Source organism: Geospiza fortis, unplaced genomic scaffold, assembly GCF_000277835.1.
Source record: "Geospiza fortis unplaced genomic scaffold, GeoFor_1.0 scaffold576, whole genome shotgun sequence".
Taxonomy (NCBI): domain Eukaryota; kingdom Metazoa; phylum Chordata; class Aves; order Passeriformes; family Thraupidae; genus Geospiza; species Geospiza fortis.
This window is the reverse complement of record NW_005054603.1, coordinates 302,274-323,523: the sequence shown is the minus strand read 5'-3', so window position 1 is coordinate 323,523 and position 21,250 is coordinate 302,274. Positions and strand designations below refer to the sequence as shown.

General features: G+C 51.9%; 1 protein-coding gene across 1 annotated transcript in view; it reads left to right on the top strand.

Moving 5' to 3' along the window:
• Positions 1–21,250, top strand: part of EXOC6B (exocyst complex component 6B) — a 254,020-nt gene that overhangs the window by 141,353 nt on the left and 91,417 nt on the right. The window contains exon 15 of the mRNA XM_031064544.1: positions 3,515–3,694. Coding sequence (XP_030920404.1) covers positions 3,515–3,694 — 180 coding nt within the window. The remainder of the gene's footprint in view (positions 1–3,514; positions 3,695–21,250) is intronic.

The following is a 21,250-nucleotide window of genomic DNA, read 5'->3' as shown; positions in this document are numbered from 1 at the left end:
AATGGGTTTGGTGGGGCTTTGCCTTGGCGTGACTCAGTCTCGTGTCCCCAGGGAAGCCCATCCTGGGTTTCTCCACCTGTCTGGCCTGGAGCTGAGTGTCCTGCGCTGGTTGTGGCCGGGAGGCTCCTGACCCCCAGCCCTGCTCTGGGTTTGGTGATGTTTCCATAGGGAATGTTCCTCTCCCACCTCAGAATCACGGGATATCCTGAGCTGTAGGGACCCGCAGGGATCCTCAGCTCTGGAACAGCCCATCCAGGGATTGACACAACCCTGGTGTCATCAGCAGCATGATCCCACCCCTGGAGCCAGTCTCTCCTCCATCTCCTCTGGATTTGTCCTCAGGGGCAGAATCCAGCTTGGTGGTCCCTGTCCCACCAGCCTGAGGCTGCAGCAGCCTCGTGGTGGCTGCCCTGAGCTTTAGGGCTGTGTCAAATCCCAGTCTAAAGGTTGGGTGAAGCTCCCAACCTGTTAGAGGGTGCTGTGGAGTCCCCATCCCATGTGGGATTTTGGTGGAGTGGAGTCCCCATCCCATGTGGGATTTTGGTGGAGTGGAGTCCCCATCCCATGTGGGATTTTGGTGGAGTGGAGTCCCCATCCCATGTGGGATTTTGGTGGAGTGGAGTCCCCATCCCATGTGGGATTTTGGTGGAGTGGAGTCCCCATCCCATGTGGGATTTTGGTGGAGTGGAGTCCCCATCCCATGTGGGATTTTGGTGGAGTGGAGTCCCCATCCCATGTGGGATTTTGGTGGAGTGGAGTCCCCATCCCATGTGGGATTTTGGTGGAGTGGAGTCCCCATCCCATGTGGGATTTTGGTGGAGTGGAGTCCCCATCCCATGTGGGATTTTGGTGGAGTGGAGTCCCCATCCCATGTGGGATTTTGGTGGAGTGGAGTCCCCATCCCATGTGGGATTTTGGTGGAGTGGAGTCCCCATCCCATGTGGGATTTTGGTGGAGTGGAGTCCCCATCCCATGTGGGATTTTGGTGGAGTGGAGTCCCCATCCCATGTGGGATTTTGGTGGAGTGGAGTCCCCATCCCATGTGGGATTTTGGTGGAGTGGAGTCCCCATCCCATGTGGGATTTTGGTGGAGTGGAGTCCCCATCCCATGTGGGATTTTGGTGGAGTGGAGTCCCCATCCCATGTGGGATTTTGGTGGAGTGGAGTCCCCATCCCATGTGGGATTTTGGTGGAGTGGAGTCCCCATCCCATGTGGGATTTTGGTGGAGTGGAGTCCCCATCCCATGTGGGATTTTGGTGGAGTGGAGTCCCCATCCCATGTGGGATTTTGGTGGAGTGGAGTCCCCATCCCATGTGGGATTTTGGTGGAGTGGAGTCCCCATCCCATGTGGGATTTTGGTGGAGTGGAGTCCCCATCCCATGTGGGATTTTGGTGGAGTGGAGTCCCCATCCCATGTGGGATTTTGGTGGAGTGGAGTCCCCATCCCATGTGGGATTTTGGTGGAGTGGAGTCCCCATCCCATGTGGGATTTTGGTGGAGTGGAGTCCCCATCCCATGTGGGATTTTGGTGGAGTGGAGTCCCCATCCCATGTGGGATTTTGGTGGAGTGGAGTCCCCATCCCATGTGGGATTTTGGTGGAGTGGAGTCCCCATCCCATGTGGGATTTTGGTGGAGTGGAGTCCCCATCCCATGTGGGATTTTGGTGGAGTGGAGTCCCCATCCCATGTGGGATTTTGGTGGAGTGGAGTCCCCATCCCATGTGGGATTTTGGTGGAGTGGAGTCCCCATCCCATGTGGGATTTTGGTGGAGTGGAGTCCCCATCCCATGTGGGATTTTGGTGGAGTGGAGTCCCCATCCCATGTGGGATTTTGGTGGAGTGGAGTCCCCATCCCATGTGGGATTTTGGTGGAGTGGAGTCCCCATCCCATGTGGGATTTTGGTGGAGTGGAGTCCCCATCCCATGTGGGATTTTGGTGGAGTGGAGTCCCCATCCCATGTGGGATTTTGGTGCTGTGGAGCCCCCATCCCATGTGGGATTTTGTTGGTTTGGAGCCCCCCTGCCATGTAGGATTTTACTGGTGTGGCGTCCCCATCCCATGTAGGATTTTGGTGGAGTGGAGTCCCCATCCCATGTGGGGTCTCGGTGGAGTGGAGTCCCCATCCCATGTGGGATTTTGCCGATTTGCAGCCCCCATCCCACACGGGGTTTTGGTGGTAGAGTGGAGTCCCCATCCCATGTGGGATTTTGCCGATTTGCAGCCCCCATCCCACACGGGGTTTTGGTGGTAGAGTGGAGTCCCCATCCCATGTGGGATTTTGCCGATTTGCAGCCCCCATCCCACACGGGGTTTTGGTGGTAGAGTGGAGTCCCCATCCCATGTGGGATTTTGCCGATTTGCAGCCCCCATCCCACACGGGGTTTTGGTGGTAGAGTGGAGTCCCCATCCCATGTGGGATTTTGCCGATTTGCAGCCCCCATCCCACACGGGGTTTTGGTGGTAGAGTGGAGTCCCCATCCCATGTGGGATTTTGCCGATTTGCAGCCCCCATCCCACACGGGGTTTTGGTGGTAGAGTGGAGTCCCCATCCCATGTGGGATTTTGCCGATTTGCAGCCCCCATCCCACACGGGGTTTTGGTGGTAGAGTGGAGTCCCCATCCCATGTGGGATTTTGCCGATTTGCAGCCCCCATCCCACACGGGGTTTTGGTGGTAGAGTGGAGTCCCCATCCCATGTGGGATTTTGCCGATTTGCAGCCCCCATCCCACACGGGGTTTTGGTGGTAGAGTGGAGTCCCCATCCCATGTGGGATTTTGCCGATTTGCAGCCCCCATCCCACACGGGGTTTTGGTGGTAGAGTGGAGTCCCCATCCCATGTGGGATTTTGCCGATTTGCAGCCCCCATCCCACACGGGGTTTTGGTGGTAGAGTGGAGTCCCCATCCCATGTGGGATTTTGCCGATTTGCAGCCCCCATCCCACACGGGGTTTTGGTGGTAGAGTGGAGTCCCCATCCCATGTGGGATTTTGCCGATTTGCAGCCCCCATCCCACACGGGGTTTTGGTGGTAGAGTGGAGTCCCCATCCCATGTGGGATTTTGCCGATTTGCAGCCCCCATCCCACACGGGGTTTTGGTGGTAGAGTGGAGTCCCCATCCCATGTGGGATTTTGCCGATTTGCAGCCCCCATCCCACACGGGGTTTTGGTGGTAGAGTGGAGTCCCCATCCCATGTGGGATTTTGCCGATTTGCAGCCCCCATCCCACACGGGGTTTTGGTGGTAGAGTGGAGTCCCCATCCCATGTGGGATTTTGCCGATTTGCAGCCCCCATCCCACACGGGGTTTTGGTGGTAGAGTGGAGTCCCCATCCCATGTGGGATTTTGCTGGTTTGGAGCCCCCCTGCCATGTAGGATTTTACTGGTGTGGCGTCCCCATCCCATGTAGGATTTTGCTGGTTTGGAGCCCCCTGCCATGTAGGATTTTGCTGGTTTGAAGCCCCCATCCCATGTTGGATTTTTGCCCCCATCCCACACCCTGCCTCGTTCCCAGGACGCCCGTCACGCCGCCGAGGAGGAGATCTACACCAACCTGAACCAGAAGATCGACCAGTTCCTGCAGCTGGCCGACTACGACTGGATGGCCCCGGAGCCGGGCAGCCGGGCCAGCGAGTACCTGGTGGATCTGATCGGCTTCCTGCGCCGCACCTTCGCCGTGTTCACCCACCTCCCGGTGAGCCCGCCCGCCCTCCTGCTCCAGGAGCTCTGACCTGATGGAATGTGCTGGAAACGGGGCCTGGTGCTGTGGGGGATGTGGGAAAAATTCAGTTTTTAAAGGAAGGGTGTGACGGTGTTCACAGGGGTTCTTGGATGAGGGAAAAGATGAGAATGTTGACTCCGTGTTTCGGAAGGCTTGATTTATTATTTTATGATATATATTACATTAAAACTATACTAAAAGAATAGAAGAAAAGGTTTCATGAGAAAGCTGGCTAAGGATAGAATCAGAAAGAATGATAACAAAGCTTCTGTCTTGGACAGAGAGTCTGAGCCAGCTGACTGTGATTGGCCATTAATTACAAACATCCAACATGAGCCAATCACAAATCCACCTGTTGCATTCAACAGCAGCAGATAATCATTATTTACATTTTGTTCCTGAGGCCTCTCAGCTTCTCAGAAGGAAAAATCCTAAAAAAAGGATTTTTCATGAAAAGATGTCTGTGACAGAAGGGATTTCATGTGTCGCCACAAGCTCTGGGATTCAGGACTCCCCCAATTATTTGCAAGTCTAGTTTTGTGGGATTGTGGCTCTACCCCAGCCCACCGTGTATCAGCAGGATTGTAATTTATTCCACACCTATATTTCAGACACTCTAACTTCCAATTAATGCCCATCCAGAATTCTTTTTTCCCAAAAATCCAGCCCGTGGACACATTACTGGAACTACAGCTGCGTTTCCAAGTGCTTGTCAAGTCCCTGATGCCTCCCATCCCAGTATTGCTCCCTTGGAAGGCACCATATGTTTCTTTCTTCTCTCTGCTGTCTAAAGTCCCTGTGTTTATGCTGCTGTTGCCATCAGAAATGTGCTTTATGCTGCTTTTTGCAGTCGGCTGAGTGGTGTCTCATTGGTAGGAAAAATCCAACCGCCAGGGAGATTCCTTTTTTGCTCCAGCAGCTTTTTTCCCTCCTCTAAATGGGATTTGTTTTGAGCTGTGTGGATGCACTCTCAGGAGGATCAGCAGGTATTTTGAAACAGCAAATCCCCTGAACTCTGTGGTTGTTCTAAAAGCAATTTCAGATCTTTCTTCCTTTGCGAAACAGGGATTTATTTGCTGCTTTCATGAGCTGGGAATAAACAGGAAGGGGAGATTTAATATCCCCCAGTGGCAGCTTCCTTCGTTCTGTTTGTGCCCTGGGATTCTCCTCTGGAAGGAGATCCCACCCTCATGTTTTGGGGGGTGTCACACACCCCCAGGCTGTGCTGCCTCGTGCCTTTGGGCATCCCCATCCCAGCAGGAAGATCTGGGAGCAGGGGGAGCTCTGGCTGATTTGCTGGGGTGGGAGAAGCCCCCGAAAAGGGACTGGAAGTGGCTTCCCCTCTCCTCGGCACCTGTGTGGAGGAGAAGTGGCTTCCTCAGCTCTGTTATCAGTGGGACAAACTGGTAAATAAACTGATAAATGAAGTGTTGAGCAGAGGGGTGGGGAGGACTTGGATCCATCTCCCCAGCCAGGTTTGTCCCAAATGTCCCCAGGCAGGTGTCCTGTGGCAGGTGCCTTCCAAAGCCAGGAGGTGCTGGAAATGGCCGGATTTCTCCTTAAACAAAAAAGGAGCTGTGGGTTGGTTTAGCACCTGGAGGCTTCCACCCATCACGCTGGGGATACTCAGGAGCCAGTAATGGAATTTGACAGGGAGATTGGTCTCTGCAGCAGAGCATGAAGCAGCAGAGATGAGCTGGGGGGGGGTGCCCACGGTGATTTATGAGGTGGGCCAGGAGTGATTTATCTTCCTTAAATATTAATGTTTCCTTTTGGAGCCAGTCAGGGTTGGTTTGGAGGCTGGGAGGACTTGAATTGGTCTAAAAAGCGCCAGGACAGATGGAGGCAGCCTTTTGTCTTGCAGAGCCGGGTTGGAAAAGCCCCAGCTGAGGAGAAGTTTGGGTTTGCTGGGCAGCCCCTGAGCTCCAGAGCCTCCCCAAAGCCTGGGGAGACCGGGGAGGCACCTCAGCCTGGTTTGGGCAGCCTCAGGTCTGGGTCAAAGCTTTGTGGGAGCTGCAGCTTTGGGATTTTTTAATATTGGTTGCAGTTTTTCCCTTGTGTTGCTGATGGATCACCTAAATTGTGGGTGAGAGCAAGCCAGGAAGGACCTGGCTGCATCCCAAAGGCCTCCACATCCTTTGGTGTCAAGGTTTTTCATCCTTGTAGGGTTCAGGGAATTTTTCCAGTGGCTGATTTAGGGGCACGCTGAAGTTCCTGGGCTTTGCTACTGAAATGCAGGAGATAAAGGTGTTGTCCACAGCCATGAAAAAAAATGATGGAGGTGTTTGTTAAAGCACCAAAAACGTGAGATGAGCATCAGCTGGGGAAGGAAAGAGCGAGAGGAGTGAAGGAACATTCCCAAAAGGGTGAATTCCAGCTCTAGAAGGAAATTCAGGATTCTGGGGATGAGATGGAGCTGATCCAAACCCATCCCAATCCATCAGCACGAGAGGTGTGATTGGAAATAAAGCATGACAGTTTTGGGGTCTGAGAGGAGCTGCTGCCCTGTTTGAGATGAGTTTTCAGCCTGGTCCCATAAAATCCAGGATTTCCACACTGCCAGTAGCTCCAGGACTGTGCCCCATCCTGGGGTGAGGTGTCCTTGGAGCACCTTCATTCCTGTTCTCCTGCCTGGTTTGGCAATGCCCCCATCCTCCAGAGCCGACTCCTGTTGAATTTATGGGGTTTTGGCCAGGTGAAAAGTGTTCCTCTGGTGTTGGAAGGTGCAGTTTTGTTGTTCTCCCTGCCTTTTGCCCAGCTGCAATGACACCTCCACCTGCCCATCAGGGAACCTCAGCCCGGGCATGTCGGAGTTCCTGGGCTAAAATTCCACCTCCAAAAAGCCCCATCAGGGAAAGAAAAACACGGAGCCCAAAGTCCTGAGGCTGCAGAAATGTGCCGTGACAGGGCTGAGTAATCCCATTGTCCCGACAGAGCTGCAGGAAAACCTCAGTGGGGTCACGGCTCCAGCTGGCCCCAGGGCAGCTCAGGTGGGCCTGGAAGGTCCTTGGGACTCAGCTTTGGAGAGGGGCTGAAGAGGAGCTGGAAGGAATCGGAGCTAGGATTCAGGATTTGGGTTTATTTTTCCCTCTTTAGGCTGAATTTTTCCTGTGTTTCTTGGGAATCCCAGAATTTTTGTGTTGAGCAGTTTGGGTTGGGAGGGCCCCTTGAAGGTCACCTGCTCCAAGCCCCTGCAGTGAGCGGGGACATCTTCAACTGCATCAGGTTCTCCAGAGCCATGGCCTTGGATCTTTCCAGGGATGAGGCTTCCACCATTTCCCTGGGCACCCAGCAAAAATAACCCAGCCCAAAATCCTGGCTTTTGGGAGCTGGATTGGCCTGAAGTCTCTTTTTTTAGTCTCTTTTTCTAGGCCTCAAGCAGGAATCTCAGCCCCAAATTTTTCCTTTGGAGTAGGCATTGTGGGTGATGATGGAAACCACTTGATTTTGGGAATTCCTGGGATTTATTTGCATGTTGTGCTTCTCTGGAGGGCATCTTCAACTCGATCAAGCTGTCCAGAGCCATGGCCTTGGATATTTCCAGAGATGAGGCCTCCACCACCTCTGTGGGCACCTAGTTCAAGCAGGGCCCCTTGAAGGTCACCTGCTCCAAGCCCCTGCAGTGAGCGGGGACATCTTCAACTGCATCAGGTTCTCCAGAGCCATGGCCTTGGATCTTTCCAGGGATGAGGCTTCCACCATTTCCCTGGGCACCCAGCAAAAATAACCCAGCCCAAAATCCTGGCTTTTGGGAGCTGGATTGGCCTGAAGTCTCTTTTTTAGTCTCTTTTTCTAGGCCTCAAGCAGGAATCTCAGCCCCAAATTTTTCCTTTGGAGTAGGCATTGTGGGTGATGATGGAAACCACTTGATTTTGGGAATTCCTGGGATTTATTTGCATGTTGTTCTTCTCTGGGGGACATCTTCAACTGGATCAAGCTGTCCAGAGCCATGACATTGAATATTTCCAGAGATGAGGCCTCCACCACCTCTGTGGGCACCTAGTTCAAGCAGCACAACTGACCCAGCCCAGAATCCTGATTCATAACCTAAAGGATCTCCATTTTCTCTGGAGCTCGAGCAGGAATTTGAGTCCCTAATTTTTCCCTTGGAGTAGGGATTGTGGGAGATAATGGAAACTGGGATACGGGGAATTCTTGGAATTTATTTCCATGTTGTACTTCTCTGGAGGACATCTTCAATTGGATCAAGCTGTCCAGGGCTATGGCATTGGATTTTTCCAGAGATGAGACCTCAACCACCTCTGTGGTGTTGTGGCAAAAAAACCCCAAAATAATCCCAAAATCCTGGCTGGTGCAGCGGCCTAAAGAGCCTTCACTTTTTCCAGGCCCTGCAATCCCATTTTTTCTTTCCTTTGGAGTAGGCATTGTGGGAGATGATGGAAACCACTTGATTTTGGGAATTCCTGGAATTTATTTGCACGTTGCAGTTTCCCGGGGGACGCTGAGCCCTCACCAGTGCCGTGGGGACAGCGTGTGCCGGGGGGCAGGAAAAGTTCACGGAGAACTTCCCGGGGTTTTGGTGCATGCCAGTGCTGCATGAAACGGTCATGGTGGTTTGGAGCCACAATTCCAGAATGCTCCACTAAGTGCCCAAAAATGTCTCCGAGCAAATAAAACGCTGATGGGAATCAAAGCATAATTAACATTTGGCTCCCGGGGCCGCCCTCTTCCTGCGTTAACCAGGGAGAGTCGGTTCCTGCTGCTGCTGCTGCTGTGGAGCTCATTAATATGGGATGCTCGGGTCTCCTTTAAAAGAAAAACCTCTTTTCTTAAGGGTAAAAAAAAAAAATATTTTAGTACAAAAAGTATTTTAGGCCTTAAGGAAAAAAACCCAAAAAAAAGGTGGTTTCTGGTTTTCAGCGAGCAAAGGGCCACGGCCTCCAAAAATGAACATTTCCAGCCTAAGACTTTGCAAAGAATGACTGAAAAAGCCTTTTGTCTTTGATGGCTGATTGTTGTTTTTATTTCTTGTTGGACAAGTTAATGTAAATGGCATTGACAGGGCTACTCCAAACACACTGATTTGTTGACATTAAGCTCCTCAGAGATGGAGGGTTGTGTCAACACCTCCCCTGAACTGTCAGGTTAACAAAGCAAGGATGTTTTCTTGGGGGAGGGGAGCGGGGCTGGGGGAAGGGGGGGGGGTTTTGTTTTTATTTTCAGTTTCCTTTAATCCTCTGTTAGTCTTGTATCTCGATAACCTCCTTTGGAAGGGAATCAGGGCAGGTCAAGAGGTGAGGCTGACCTGGGAAGGGGAAGCAATCTTTCAGCGATCCAACAAATCCAACCTCTGCCGTTGAGCACTTCATTGTGAACCCTCTGCAGAGGGAATTTTTTTTTTTCCCTATTTTTTTTTCTTCCCCTTTTCTGCTTATTTTTGCCAGATGGCAGGCACAGATTTCAGCTGGAGCCGTGATGGTTTTTTGCCTTCTCTTGGCATCTCTTCCCCCTCGCAAACGAACGGCCCCGGCAGCTCTTGCTCTGGTAGAAAGAGCTTTGCAAGTGTTTATTTTCTTTCCAAAGAGAACGATTGCCTGTGTTTTTATTTGAAAAGTCAAATCCCTCTGGAATATTTATAAGCCAAGGCCCTGTGCATGGAAGCGAAATGCCATGAACTTTGCACCAACCACAGCCTCGGCCGCCTTGGGAGGGACCCAAGTGGAAAATAACCATCAGGAAAACATCTCAGGAGCACCAGAGTCACCTCTGGGTTTGCACAAGTCCAGTCTGTGCTTAAATAACTCCCCTGGCCCTTGGAAGAGCTGAGCAAGCCCTGCTGGAGCTGATCCCAGCTGTCACTCCCAGGGTTTGCCATCCATCACCTCTTGCAGGTGGGATTGCTGAGGAGCAGGGGTAGGGACGTGCAGAGCAGACAGGAGAGCTGGAGAGGGACGAGGAGAGGAGGGACAGGAGCCAGGGAATGGCTCCCACTGGGAAAGGGGAGATTGGGCTGGCATCTTGGCAAGGAATTCCTGGCTGGGCTGGAATTCCCAGATTTGCTGGGGCTGCCCCTGGATCCCTGGCAGTGCCCAAGGCCAGGCTGGATCCACCTGGGACAGTGGGAGATGTTCGAATCAGGATGCTCTTTAAGGTGTCTTCCAACCCAACCCATTCCAGGAATCTGTGACAGAATGACAGCAAAACTTTTCTTGTGGTACTTTATTCTCCTCCTCCTCCTCCTCCCAGGAGCCCCCATTTGCTTTCCCAATCCTTTGCCGATGTCAGAGCTGCCACTGGAGCACTGGGGGGTTGTGGGCACCTCTGGTGACCTTTGGGCTCCTTTCTGCCTTTGTCCTGTTGCTCTGCCCTGTTCTGCCTTTGCCCCTGACCCGCTGTGTTGTCCTCTGTAGGGGCAGGCAGATGTCCACTCCACCATGTCGGTGAGTACCGGACGCTGTGTCCTGCACCTTGGCTCTGCTCTGCTCACACCTCCGGGCTCAGGGGGGAGCTGAACCAGAAAAGGTCCTTTGTGTCAGCCAGGGGGAGAGGAAAAGATGGATTGAGAGCTGAGATCGATGGGATAAATAATTCTGGGATAAATCAGAGACCAAAGGAAAGGGTTTCCTTCCCAAGGGGTCACTAAGTTGTTGGGTTTAGTGCATTGAAGTGGCTCCTTTTATCACCCTGGAATACCTGAATCTGCAGGGAATTAGGGGGAATGCCTGATGTTAGGGAAACCTGGATGAGATTCTCACACTCTGCTCCAAAGAGGAGAGATGTTTCTAAAATCTGTGTTCCTTGTTCAGAGAAATTCCCCATGGGGATTCCAGCTGGGAATTCCTCCTGGTTTGAGGGATTGGACCACTAAGCCTTGCCTCAGACTGGAGGGGAAGTGTCCAAAGCCAGGCTGGACGGGGCTTGGAGCAACCTGGGATGGTGGAAGGTGTCCCTGCCATGGCAGGGGGTGGAACTGGATCGTCTTTAAGGTCCCTTCCATCCCAAACCACTCTGGGATTCCAGTTATCTCCAGAAAATAATGTGGATTGTTGACGCGTGCCATCTCCCAGTTTGGATTTGGCCAGTTAGCACCAAAGTAAAGCCAAGGAGACTTTTCAGACCTTGCTTCTGGTTCAGCAACCCCCTGTGATTGTTGTCATCTCTGCTTGTTCCATGTGCAGGAGGAAAACCCATGGCATTTCCATGGCAAACAAAGTGCTCTGCAGCCACCTTGTTTCCTCTATTCCCACGGCTGCAAACCCAGGCCCGTGGGGGCAAAACCCGCCTGGGAATTCTCTGGGGTTGTCACATTCAGAGCCTGGACCCTGCTTCTGCTTTCCAGCCTTTTTTCCCTGCTTTTCATGGGAATCCTGACCGATATTCCCTGCTCCAGCAGGATGCTTGTGCCCCTTTCCCTGGAAACCGAGCCTGGCTAAGCCTGGGCTATTTGCAGGCTCCAGGCGCCTGGGGGGGGTTTCTAAGTCAACACCGCGGCCTCAAATCAACAGCAGCTCCTGGAGAGAGGGAGCCTCGTTAAAGCAATCCCAGGCTGGCTCCCATCAAAGCCGGGATGCTCCGGGCATTCCCTGCAGCCAGGGGATTCCAGGAGCGGTGTTGGATGTCAGGCATCCTCCGCGCTGTCCTCAGGGCGTAGCCCAAGAGGGAGAGATGCAAAAAGCCCTTTTCCCCCTGGCTTTTCCAGGCTTGGAGCTGTTTAGAAGCCAGATGTATTTATTTCTTTAATTGGATCCAGTGCCTAGACAGCTCTGGAGTCAGCTTCCTACGGAGAGGGGGGCATTACTTTCATTAAGGTAAATCAATGGAAAATAATACCTGGAGCTCCCCTGGAAAGGGTCAGGGATGGAGTAATCCCTTTATATGGAGGGGCTTTGCCAGCCTGCTCTTAGTCAGGCTTGTTCTTAACGGCAACAAATCCCGGTTTTCCTTCCTTTTATCCATCCTACTTTTCTGTTCTCTGCCTTGTTGGGACTAATTGGCGGGAATAAATCACAGAAGAGGGGGGAAAATAAAAATGGGATCATGCAAAGTAGCAGGACAAAGGAGGAGTTTTGGCAGAGTTAATTTGTCTGGTGGGAAGTTGTTGTGGCTGATCCTGGAAGTTTAAAAGGTAAAAAAAGCGGGATGTGAACATGGACAGGGCATGAGCAGCATCCGGAATGTTCTGTGTGTGGGGCTTTCCACTCCAGAGGTGATCCAAGTCTTTTAGGGAATTGCATGGCCTGAATGAATGTTCAGCAAAATTCCTGTGAAGTGGGGATGCCTCGAAGGGGAGAGGATGGACTGGTGGCTGGAGCAGCCCATTCCTGGTTTCCCAAGTGCCTCTAGAATCCCAAATATTTTTCAGGATGGAGGGGTCGAAACAGGAGCTTGTGATGCTTTAAAACAAGGAGCAGAGTGTCCGAATCCCATGGATTTGGTAGTGCTGGATGGGGCAGGCTGATCCCTGATTAACCTGGGAGCTCTGTAAACTCAAGTCTGGCTAAGCCAGGTTATCTGGAATTCCAAGGTTTCCCTGTCTGCTTTCAGCAGCTGGAAAATTAATGGAATCCAAAATGCCCAAGGCCATAAATCCTTTAAACCAGGGCGTGCTTCCTTTGGGATTGTTCCTTCGGTGAAGTCAGCTCAGCATGGTTGGCTTGGAATTTTGTTTTCCAGACTGGGATTGAGGAAGGTGTTGGGTGCTTTCTCTTGCCTGCACCTCCATCCATAAGGAACGTGTGGCACAGGGAATGTGGCAGCCAAAATTCCAGCCCTGGTGTGCAGAATCCAAATGTGCCTTCTCCTTCCTGCTCCAGAGCCTCAGCCTGGACCTTCCAAAAATCCTACCAGGAGATAAAGTTTGGGTCGGGATTCTTCTACCCTTTGGGAAATTTAGGGGAAATCGTAGGATTTGCAATTTCCTGCTTTCCTCTTGTTTCATCCACCACTCTTCCAAGTTGGGAATGTGGAAAGGGACATCCATGAACAGCTTCCAAAGCTCTCCACACCGTCCTTAACCCATCCATGGGAGGGGTCCCAGCTGCCCTGGAGGAGCCCAAGCCTTTGGAGTGTCCCTGTGCAGGGGACGCCTGAGTTGAGGATGGACAGAGAAGTTGGGTGCTTGGATGGAGCCACCAGCCATGGCTGATGCCACCAGTGTGGGTGAAGATGATTTCATGGCCATCACAGGGTCCCTTTCCACAAATGCTTTTCCCTGGATCTTACAGCTTTGGGTAGATGGAATGGCAGGAGTGGGAAGAACTTCTCAAAGTGCAGATCCCTATGGAATTCTCATCATCCTCTGGAATTTTTGTTGGGTTTCATGAAGGGCAAGAAATCAGGAGAACCTGATGGGTTAATTGAAAACCAGTCACTTAATTCCTACAGCTTTCCCCATCTCTTTGTTTCATCCGTCTTCTGCCTGGTTTTTAGCTGTAACACCTCAATTTCAAAATGGAAATTTCAGCTATGATTCAGGTTTTGGGAAAAGACAAAAACGAGCTGAAGGTTCGGACGCCGCTCCTGTCGGCCACTCATCTCTGCTTGGAGAGACCTCTTGGACGGAGCTTTGCTGGCTCACGGAGCAGCAATGGAGTGGGTGGGTTGGGATTTTTCCTTGGAGCTCATCCTTTTTTCCAGTCTGTTCAACATCTGGGCCGCAGTGGGGCAGCGGTTGCGTCTGCTCAGGCCCCGCGCGTCACCCCGGTGTGCCGAGCCTTCCCCCGGCATCCCAAAGGGTGGGAATCTGCGTAAATGGGGGATCTGGAGCATCCCTGTGTCTGCAGAGGGTGAGCAACCCCCGGGGTCGCCGTCCCAGAGGGAGGACGAGCGCTCCAAACTTCTGGATCTTTCCTTTTTTCCTCCGACATCGAATTGTAATTACAAAATTATTTCGGGAAGATGGAGCGATTCAAGTCCCTCTCTTTAAGTTTTCCTGCTGCCGTAATTGGCAGCTTTGCCCCGATAAATCAGCAGAAACAAACGTGGTTCTCGCTCTTCATAAGTGAGGGGAAAAAATAAAAAAAGAATCTGTATTTAATCAGCTTTTTGTTTCCAAGATGGCAGCTGCTTTGTATTTAATGGAAAATCAGGCTCTTCCCAATGGAAAGAATGTTATTCCCAAAGCGAATACAAAAGAAAATAAAACCCACAAAAGAGGAGGATGAAATATGTCCATATTTTTTTTTAAATTTTTTTCTTTTTTTTGGTCTTGTTCGTTCCAGTTTGGAGCCGCGCGCTCCGATCGTGGCCGGGCCGCGGCTCTGCTTTCCATCAAGGATCTGGGAAAGTTTCGGATCCTGGGCACAGGGACCAGGAGAGAGCCTTGGGAGACACGAATAGGACCAGAAAAATGAAGGCTACTTCATGTTCCATGTGTGCCTTTTGGCTTTGGGGAGATTTACGTGGAATATTGGGAAGGAATTCTTCCCTGTGAGGGGGGTGAGGCCCTGGAATGGAATTCCCAGATTTGCTGGGGCTGCCCCTGGATCCCTGGAAGCGTCCAAGGCCAGGTTGGATGTTGGGGCTTGGATCCACCTGGGATTGTAGGAGGTGTCCTGCCCATGGCAGGGTGGGAATGGATGGGATTTAAGGTCCTTCCCAATCCAAACCATTCCAGGATTTTGTGATTTTGATTCCAGACTTCCAGCCTGGTGGGACAGTTGGGATCAGGTGGGTTCTGTGGTTATTGAGTGCCTGCAGTTAAACCCAGTGGCAAACCAGGATAAGTTCTAATTCCTAGAGTAATTCCTAGAGTAATTCCTGGAGTAATTCGTAGAGTAATTCCTAGAGTAATTCCTGGGGTTTCTCGGGGTGGGATGATGTCCCACCCCAAACCTGGACTGGCAGGAATCTTTCCCACCCATGGCTGGTGTGGAGGTCCTTGGAGAGATCCTGCAGCATCACAGGAGCCTGGAGAGCAGCTGGATGCTCCAGCTCATTTTGGGTGATCCAGGCTCTGCACCCAACCTTTTCCATGTTCCTGACTCCCAAAAACCATTTATTTAAAAATATCCTGCCCTGCCTTTGGATATTGAGCAAGGAAAAAGATGGAGATCGTGGAATCTTCTGTTTCCTTGGATTTTTGCATATGTGCATATCTAAATTTCCCCCAGCAGCTTCCCAGCTTTGCTGCAAACCCCTGGAGCTTCCAGAGGAGATGTCTGCCCACTTTGGGCTCTTTAGGGCTCCAAAGGAGTTGCCCTGTGCTCGTGTGGCAGCTGCATCCCAAAGCCCTTCCCTTCCCTTCCCTTCCCTTCCCTTCCCTTCCCTTCCCTTCCCTTTGTTCACTTATTTTCCTATTTAACAAAAATCATCAAACAGAAGTCACTCGTTGGCTCTGACAGAGGGACAAATTGTTTGTTCCTGTGCCTGCTCATGTCCCAGAGCCTCTGATATCCCAAATCCCACAATTTCCCGTGGTTCCAACCTCCTTGAGTTGCGCTTTTGCTGTTGGGTGTTTTTGCTTCTGCTTCTCAGGCTTCTCGTGATTCCAAGACCTCTCAATTCCTTCAGAGGAAAAACCTTTCCATGGAGCTGGTTACTCCACAAATTATTAAAGACCCCCCAAAAAAGGTGCAAACCAAATAAAACAGCATTGAATATTTTTAATAAAAGCCCCTTTCAGCCCTGACTGCGGGAGCTGGTTGTGACCATCACCCCCAGAGTGATTTCCCTCTTCCCTGAGCTTCCCCCAGCTCCAGCCAAAACACTTCCAGCTGTTGACCTTGGGCATCTTGGGCACAGCCAAAGTTTTCTTCCTCCTTTGTTGGAATGTCAGGGATTTGTATCGGGCTGCAGTGGCTGGTTTATTTTTGGTGTGGTGAGGATAATTGCTGGGTTTGCTTTTCTCTTTTCTTCCCCCTTTTCCTTTTTTTTTTTTTTGTTGTTTGTCTGGTTGTCCCTGAGCTTCTGGTGGGAGTTCAGCTCTGCCATGTGTTGGTCCTGTTGTCAGATCCCGTTTTCCCAGAATATCATCGAGATGGGAAGTGTTTGGCAAAGGACACCCTGTGGAGTTTTTTCCACACCTCTGGAATGCAGCTGCTGAAAACGGGCTCAGCTTCCACGGGAATTTGGGAGAGATCCTGGGTCAGGCAGGGGATGGGGCCTTCCAGGTGGGTTGGAGCTGCTCCACCTTTGGAGTTTTCCAGTTGAGTTCATCTTTGCAGGAGACAAATTCCACTTGGAATTGGTTTAATCGGTGCTGCTCTCTGCAGGTTTTCCATGGTGAACCTGAAATCTTCCATTCATGTCTCCTGAACTGAGATAGGGGTGGTCAAACCCAAGGCCAAAATCCCAGTTTTACTCAGGAAAACCTCCAGTGGTGAAACTCTTTTGAAATCTGGTGATTTGTTGATGGCACCAATGGTTCTTCCATGGGTGACCCAAGGTTCATCCCTCCCGGAGCATCCATCCTCCTCCCAAACCAACAACTCCGGATGGTGGGATTGCTTCTGGAATGGCAGATCCTGGGCAGAAGAGGCCCCCCTGTTCCTGGAAATCAGGACATGGATGTCTGTCCTGGCTGGGAATGGATGCTGGGGCCGTTGGAAGGGACACTGCTGTCATGGTGACAGTGACATTGGCCATTCCCTGTGTCCCAGTGTGGATGGAATCCAAAACGCCTTCCCAAATAAATGTGTGTGCAGACATCTCCTCTTTTCTTGAATCATCAGGAGCTCCAAGGTTCAGAGGATCCCATGGATCCAACACTAAGGAGCATCCCATTGGTCCAAGGCTTGGAGTATTCCATGGATGCAAGGCTGAAGAGCATCCCATGGATCCAAGATTGAGGAACATCCCATTGGTCCAAGGCTCGGAGTATTCCATGGATCCAAGATTGAGAAACATCCCGTTGATCCAAACTTGAGGAACATCTCATGGATCCAAGATTGAGGAACATCCCATTGATCCAAGGCTGAGGATCATCCTATTGGTCCAAAGTTGAGGAACATCCCATGGGTCCAAGGCTGAGGATCATCCTATTGATACACGGCTGAGGAGCATCCCATGGATCCAAGACTAAGGAACTTCCTATTGATCCATGGCTAAGGAGCATCCCATGGATCCAAGACTGAGGAACATCCCATTGATCCATGGCTGAGGAGTATTCCATGGATCCAAGATTGAGGAACATCCTATTGATACACAGCTGAGGAGCATTCCATGGATCCAAGATCGAGGAACATCCCATTTGCCAAGGCTGAGGAGAATCGCATGGATCCAAGACTGAGGAGCATCCTATTGATCCAAAGCTGAGCAGCATCTTGTTGGTCCAAGGCTGAGGAGTATTCCATGGATCCAAGGCTGAGGAGCATTCCATGGATCCACAGCTGAGGAATATCCCTTCCTCCAGCAGCCATTGCCATGTGCCCAGGAGCCCTGACCCACAAGCCAAGCTTGGCTGGAAGGTTTCCCTCCTTCTTCTTTTCCTTGGCAAATCCCAAAGCCACGTGAACGTCACCTCGTATCTTGGCTCCGGCCCCTTTTTCCAGCTCCATAAATCCGCACAGTGGCTGCAGTGTTCAGCTCCTGGGATGGCTCCACGGAGCCAGGGATCAAATCCAGGTCTGCCAGTGGCTGAAGTCACTCAGGGCCCGTTGGTGGCCACGCCACGTCAGCCACCCCTCGTGCCCCACGTGTGTCACGTCAACGCGGAGTGGCACAGCCCGGCCCGCAGCTGGAAACCAGGAATTGCTCTGCTCCTCTCCTCCTTCCATAAGAAAGAAAAATCAGGGGCAAAAAAGGGATTTGTTCTCAATGAGTCTGCTGCAAAGCTGAGTAAATAGAATCAATGAATTGAGAGTTTTCTTGGCACCTGCAGGGTTAGTGTGGGATGGAGCCATAGAGGTTGGTGTGGCCACGGTGGTGATTGAGCTGAGCTCCAGCCTTGAGGGGACATCTCTGGAGGCCACGAAGCTCGGGGTGGCATTGGCAACCAACCAGATACATCACTGAGGCTTGAGGTGTCCTTGCTTGGGCCTCTTCTCATTCCTTTGGACCTCTTTGTCCTGGAGACCATTTCTTTGCAGGATCTTTAGTGCAGATCCACAGCTTTTGGGTTGTCTTTTTTTTTTTTAGGGGTTTTGTTTGGTTTTGTGTGGTTTTTTAAACTAAAACAAAGCTGAAAACACCCAAAACAAACCAGGAAAAAATCCAACCAAAAATCTCCAAAAAAAAACCCCATTTGGTCCAGTTAAAAATTGACTTTTGGGCGATTAATGAAAGGTTTATTTTTTAAGTAAACATCTTAAAAATATTTTTAAAAATTACAGGTACTCGTCGTTCATTTATTTTGATACTTTGGGAAGCGTTTGTGCTTTTGGGTGATGGTTTGGAGTTTTTCTGCCACCTTCAGTGAGTGCAGAACTGTTGTTTAAAAAAAAAAAGGCAAATCAGGACAAGACAGGCAAGGCAGGAAAAATTTCCCGAGCTGATTTACTGAATTTGCCCCCAGTTTAGGGGGATTTGAGGCAGCCAGGGGATCCAGAAGCTTCTGGAGCAGGAGATGAGCCCTGGGAGGTCTGCAGGGTCTGAAGTCTCCATCTGTGGCTGCAGAGAGAGGATCCACTGGGATTATCCTGGAGTTTGTGCTACCAAACAATTGCTCATTATTTCCCCATCACGTTTCCATCCTCTGCAAAACATCCCAGTGCTGCCTTATGGATTGGGAAAGTCAGGAAATTCAGTGTTGAAATTACGGGGACAACTTGTGGTGTTTATAGAAAATTGAACATTTAATACCAAAGGATTCCCGTTTTTTGGCCTGCTTTTCTGCTGTCTGAAGTCCCTGGATTCTGCATGTCTAAATATCCTTAATCGCATCAATCCCGATGCTTGTTGCGGGCGAAGAAGGAATTCTGCTGGTAGCTAAAAAAAACAATTGGAAACTCTGAGAGCGCTTGGAGCCTGTCGGGCTTTGTTTTCCATGGAAACGCTGCGTTAATTCCTCGGGGAGTCGCTGGGAGGGTTCTCCTGCTACAGCAGGAGCTGGGTTTGGATTTCTGGGACCGCATCCCACCTGGTTGGGGCCAGGAGGCACCAACAGGTGATGGGAGGCTGTGGCTGCCCCTGGACCCCTGGAGGAGCCCAAGGACAGGGCTTGGAGCGCCCTGGGGTAGTGGGAGGTGTCAGGGTGGACCTGGGTGATCTTTGGGGTCCAGCCCAACCCATTCCACGATTCCCTGGCAGCCAGAGGTGCTCCTGCAGGGTGGCGGGGACTGGCAGCGCGTTCCTGATTGCACGTTAAGATTAATGGGTATTTATTTGAACAACCATTCCATTTCAGTAGCTCTTAATGAGTCCTTTGATAGCCAGTCCCTTAATTAACAAGGCAGCCTCTTGGCGTTTCCTCTCCCTGATTGGGAACAGATTGGCCGTGTCTAAACAAACGCTGCTCCCGGCAGCGGGGCCGGCTCCGGAGCCTCCGCGCGCCCCTTCCCCACCGGGGCTGCCCCGGGAGCCCAGCGCCTTCCCCGTCTGCCCAGGGATGGCATCGGCATGGAAAGAGAGGATTTCGTGGCTGGTCTTCTCAAGCGGGATGGACGCTGGGCTTTGGGATGGCCCAGGGTGAGTCCCAAAGCCTGGAGGTGCCACCTGGACGTGGCACTCAGCGCTCAGGATGGGGACGAGCTGTGGCTGGGTCGCAGACTGGACTCGGTGATCCTGGAGGGCTTTTCCAGCCTCAGTGATGCTGTGGTGGTGTGTTCTGGTAGGACCCCCTTGGCTGCATCTCTGGAAGAGATTTGGAGCTTGGCTCCTCCCGTTCAGTGCTTGGAGTGGCCACAGGGAACCTTCTGGATCCTTCCTGCATGTCCAGAGGGATCCTGGGTCACCTTGAGCCACATGGAGGAACCTTCTGGATCCTTCCTCTGTGTCCAGAGGGATCTTGGTGGTACAGGGAGGGCAGTGGCACTTTGATCCACAGGGAACCTTCTGGATTTGTCCTGCGTGTCCAGAGGGATCCTGGGTCACCTTGAGCCACATGGAGGAACCTTCTGGATCCTTCCTCTGTGTCCAGAGGGATCCTGGTGGTACAGAGAGGGCAGTGTCACCTTGAGCCACAGGGAGGAACCTTCTGGATTCTTTCTTTGTGTCCAGAGGGATCCTGGGTGGCACAGGGAGGGCAGTGTCACCTTGAGCCACAGGGAGGAACCTTCTGGATTCTTCCTGCATGTCCAGAGGGATCCTGGGTCACCTTGATCCACAGGGAACCTTCTGGATTCTTCCTTTGAGTCCAGAGGGATCCTGGGTCACCTTGATCCACAGGGAACCTTCTGGATTCTTCCTTTGAGTCCAGAGGGATCCTGGGTCACCTTGATCCACAGGGAACCTTCTGGATTCTTCCTTTGAGTCCAGAGGGATCCTGGGTCACCTTGAGCCACAGGGAACCTTCTGGATCCTTCCTGTGTGTCCAGAGGGATCCTGGGTGGCCCGGGGAGGGCAGTGTCACCTTGAGAGGTGTCATGGCAACCCCGAGGCTCCATCAGGAGCTGTGGGCAGAGGGATTCATTGCCAGGAATGAGCCACAAAACAATAAATCCGTGGATTTTGCTGGGATAAGACCCTTGGAATGGCTTTGTTTGACTGAGGTTGGACCAGGGAGAGGTTTGGGCATCTTGGCTGTGGAGATCTGTCAGCTTTCACCCGTGATCCCCATTCTTGCCAGTGCAAATCCAGGTTTTGATGGGATTTGCGAAGGTCGTAAATAAATGAATGACCCCACAGAGCTGTTCCTGGGATTGCTTTGCGTGGTTTGAAGCTCTTCAGTTTTCTGCCCCATCGGCAAATGAGCATTGGTGCCTTTGAGGTGTTTGTTTTCCCCTTTCCCTGCAGAGTGCTCAGCTCAGGGCTGCATTCCCGCTCTTCGCTGCCTGTCCAGATCTCATTCTGTCCTTTGGACAAATTGTTCCTGAGCTGGAGGGACCAGGGTGTGTGGGCATTCACTCTCTCCTGACCAGGGTGTGTGGGCATTCGCTCTCTCCTGACCAGGATGTCCCTTCTCATTCACTCTCTCCTGACCAGGGTGTCCCTTCTCATTCACTCTCTCCTGACCAGGGTGTGTGGGCATTCACTCTCTCCTGACCAGGGTGTCCCTTCTCATTCACTCTCTCTGATCAGAAATTGGTGCCCAGGGCAGGTGTGGGTCACCCTTGGGGTTCCTCCACAGGTTGATCTGACCCCTGCTTGGGGTCTTACGGGGTTGTTCCTCTGAAATTTTGCTCAGAAGGGACAGAAAAACCTTCCTGGGGTTTTTATTTTGTGTAGAGTGGGAGAGGAGGGCACCCAGTGGGACCTGGGCAGGCTGGGGAGGTGAGCACAGGGGAAGCTCATGAAGTTCATCCTGAGGGGTGTTCCCCTGGAGAAGGGAAGCTGTTCCTGAAACCCAGGCAGGGCTGGAGCCACTCTGGGGAGCAGGATCAGGACGTCACCGGTGCTTGCTCAGGGTGCTGGCACGGGGACAAGGCCTTTGGGAGTGCCCCAGCTTGTGCCACGCTCCCGAAAATCATCGGGGAATTAGCGCGGGGCCGGCTGAGCGCGGCGGCTCCTCTGAGCTCCCGGCGGCCCCGGCGG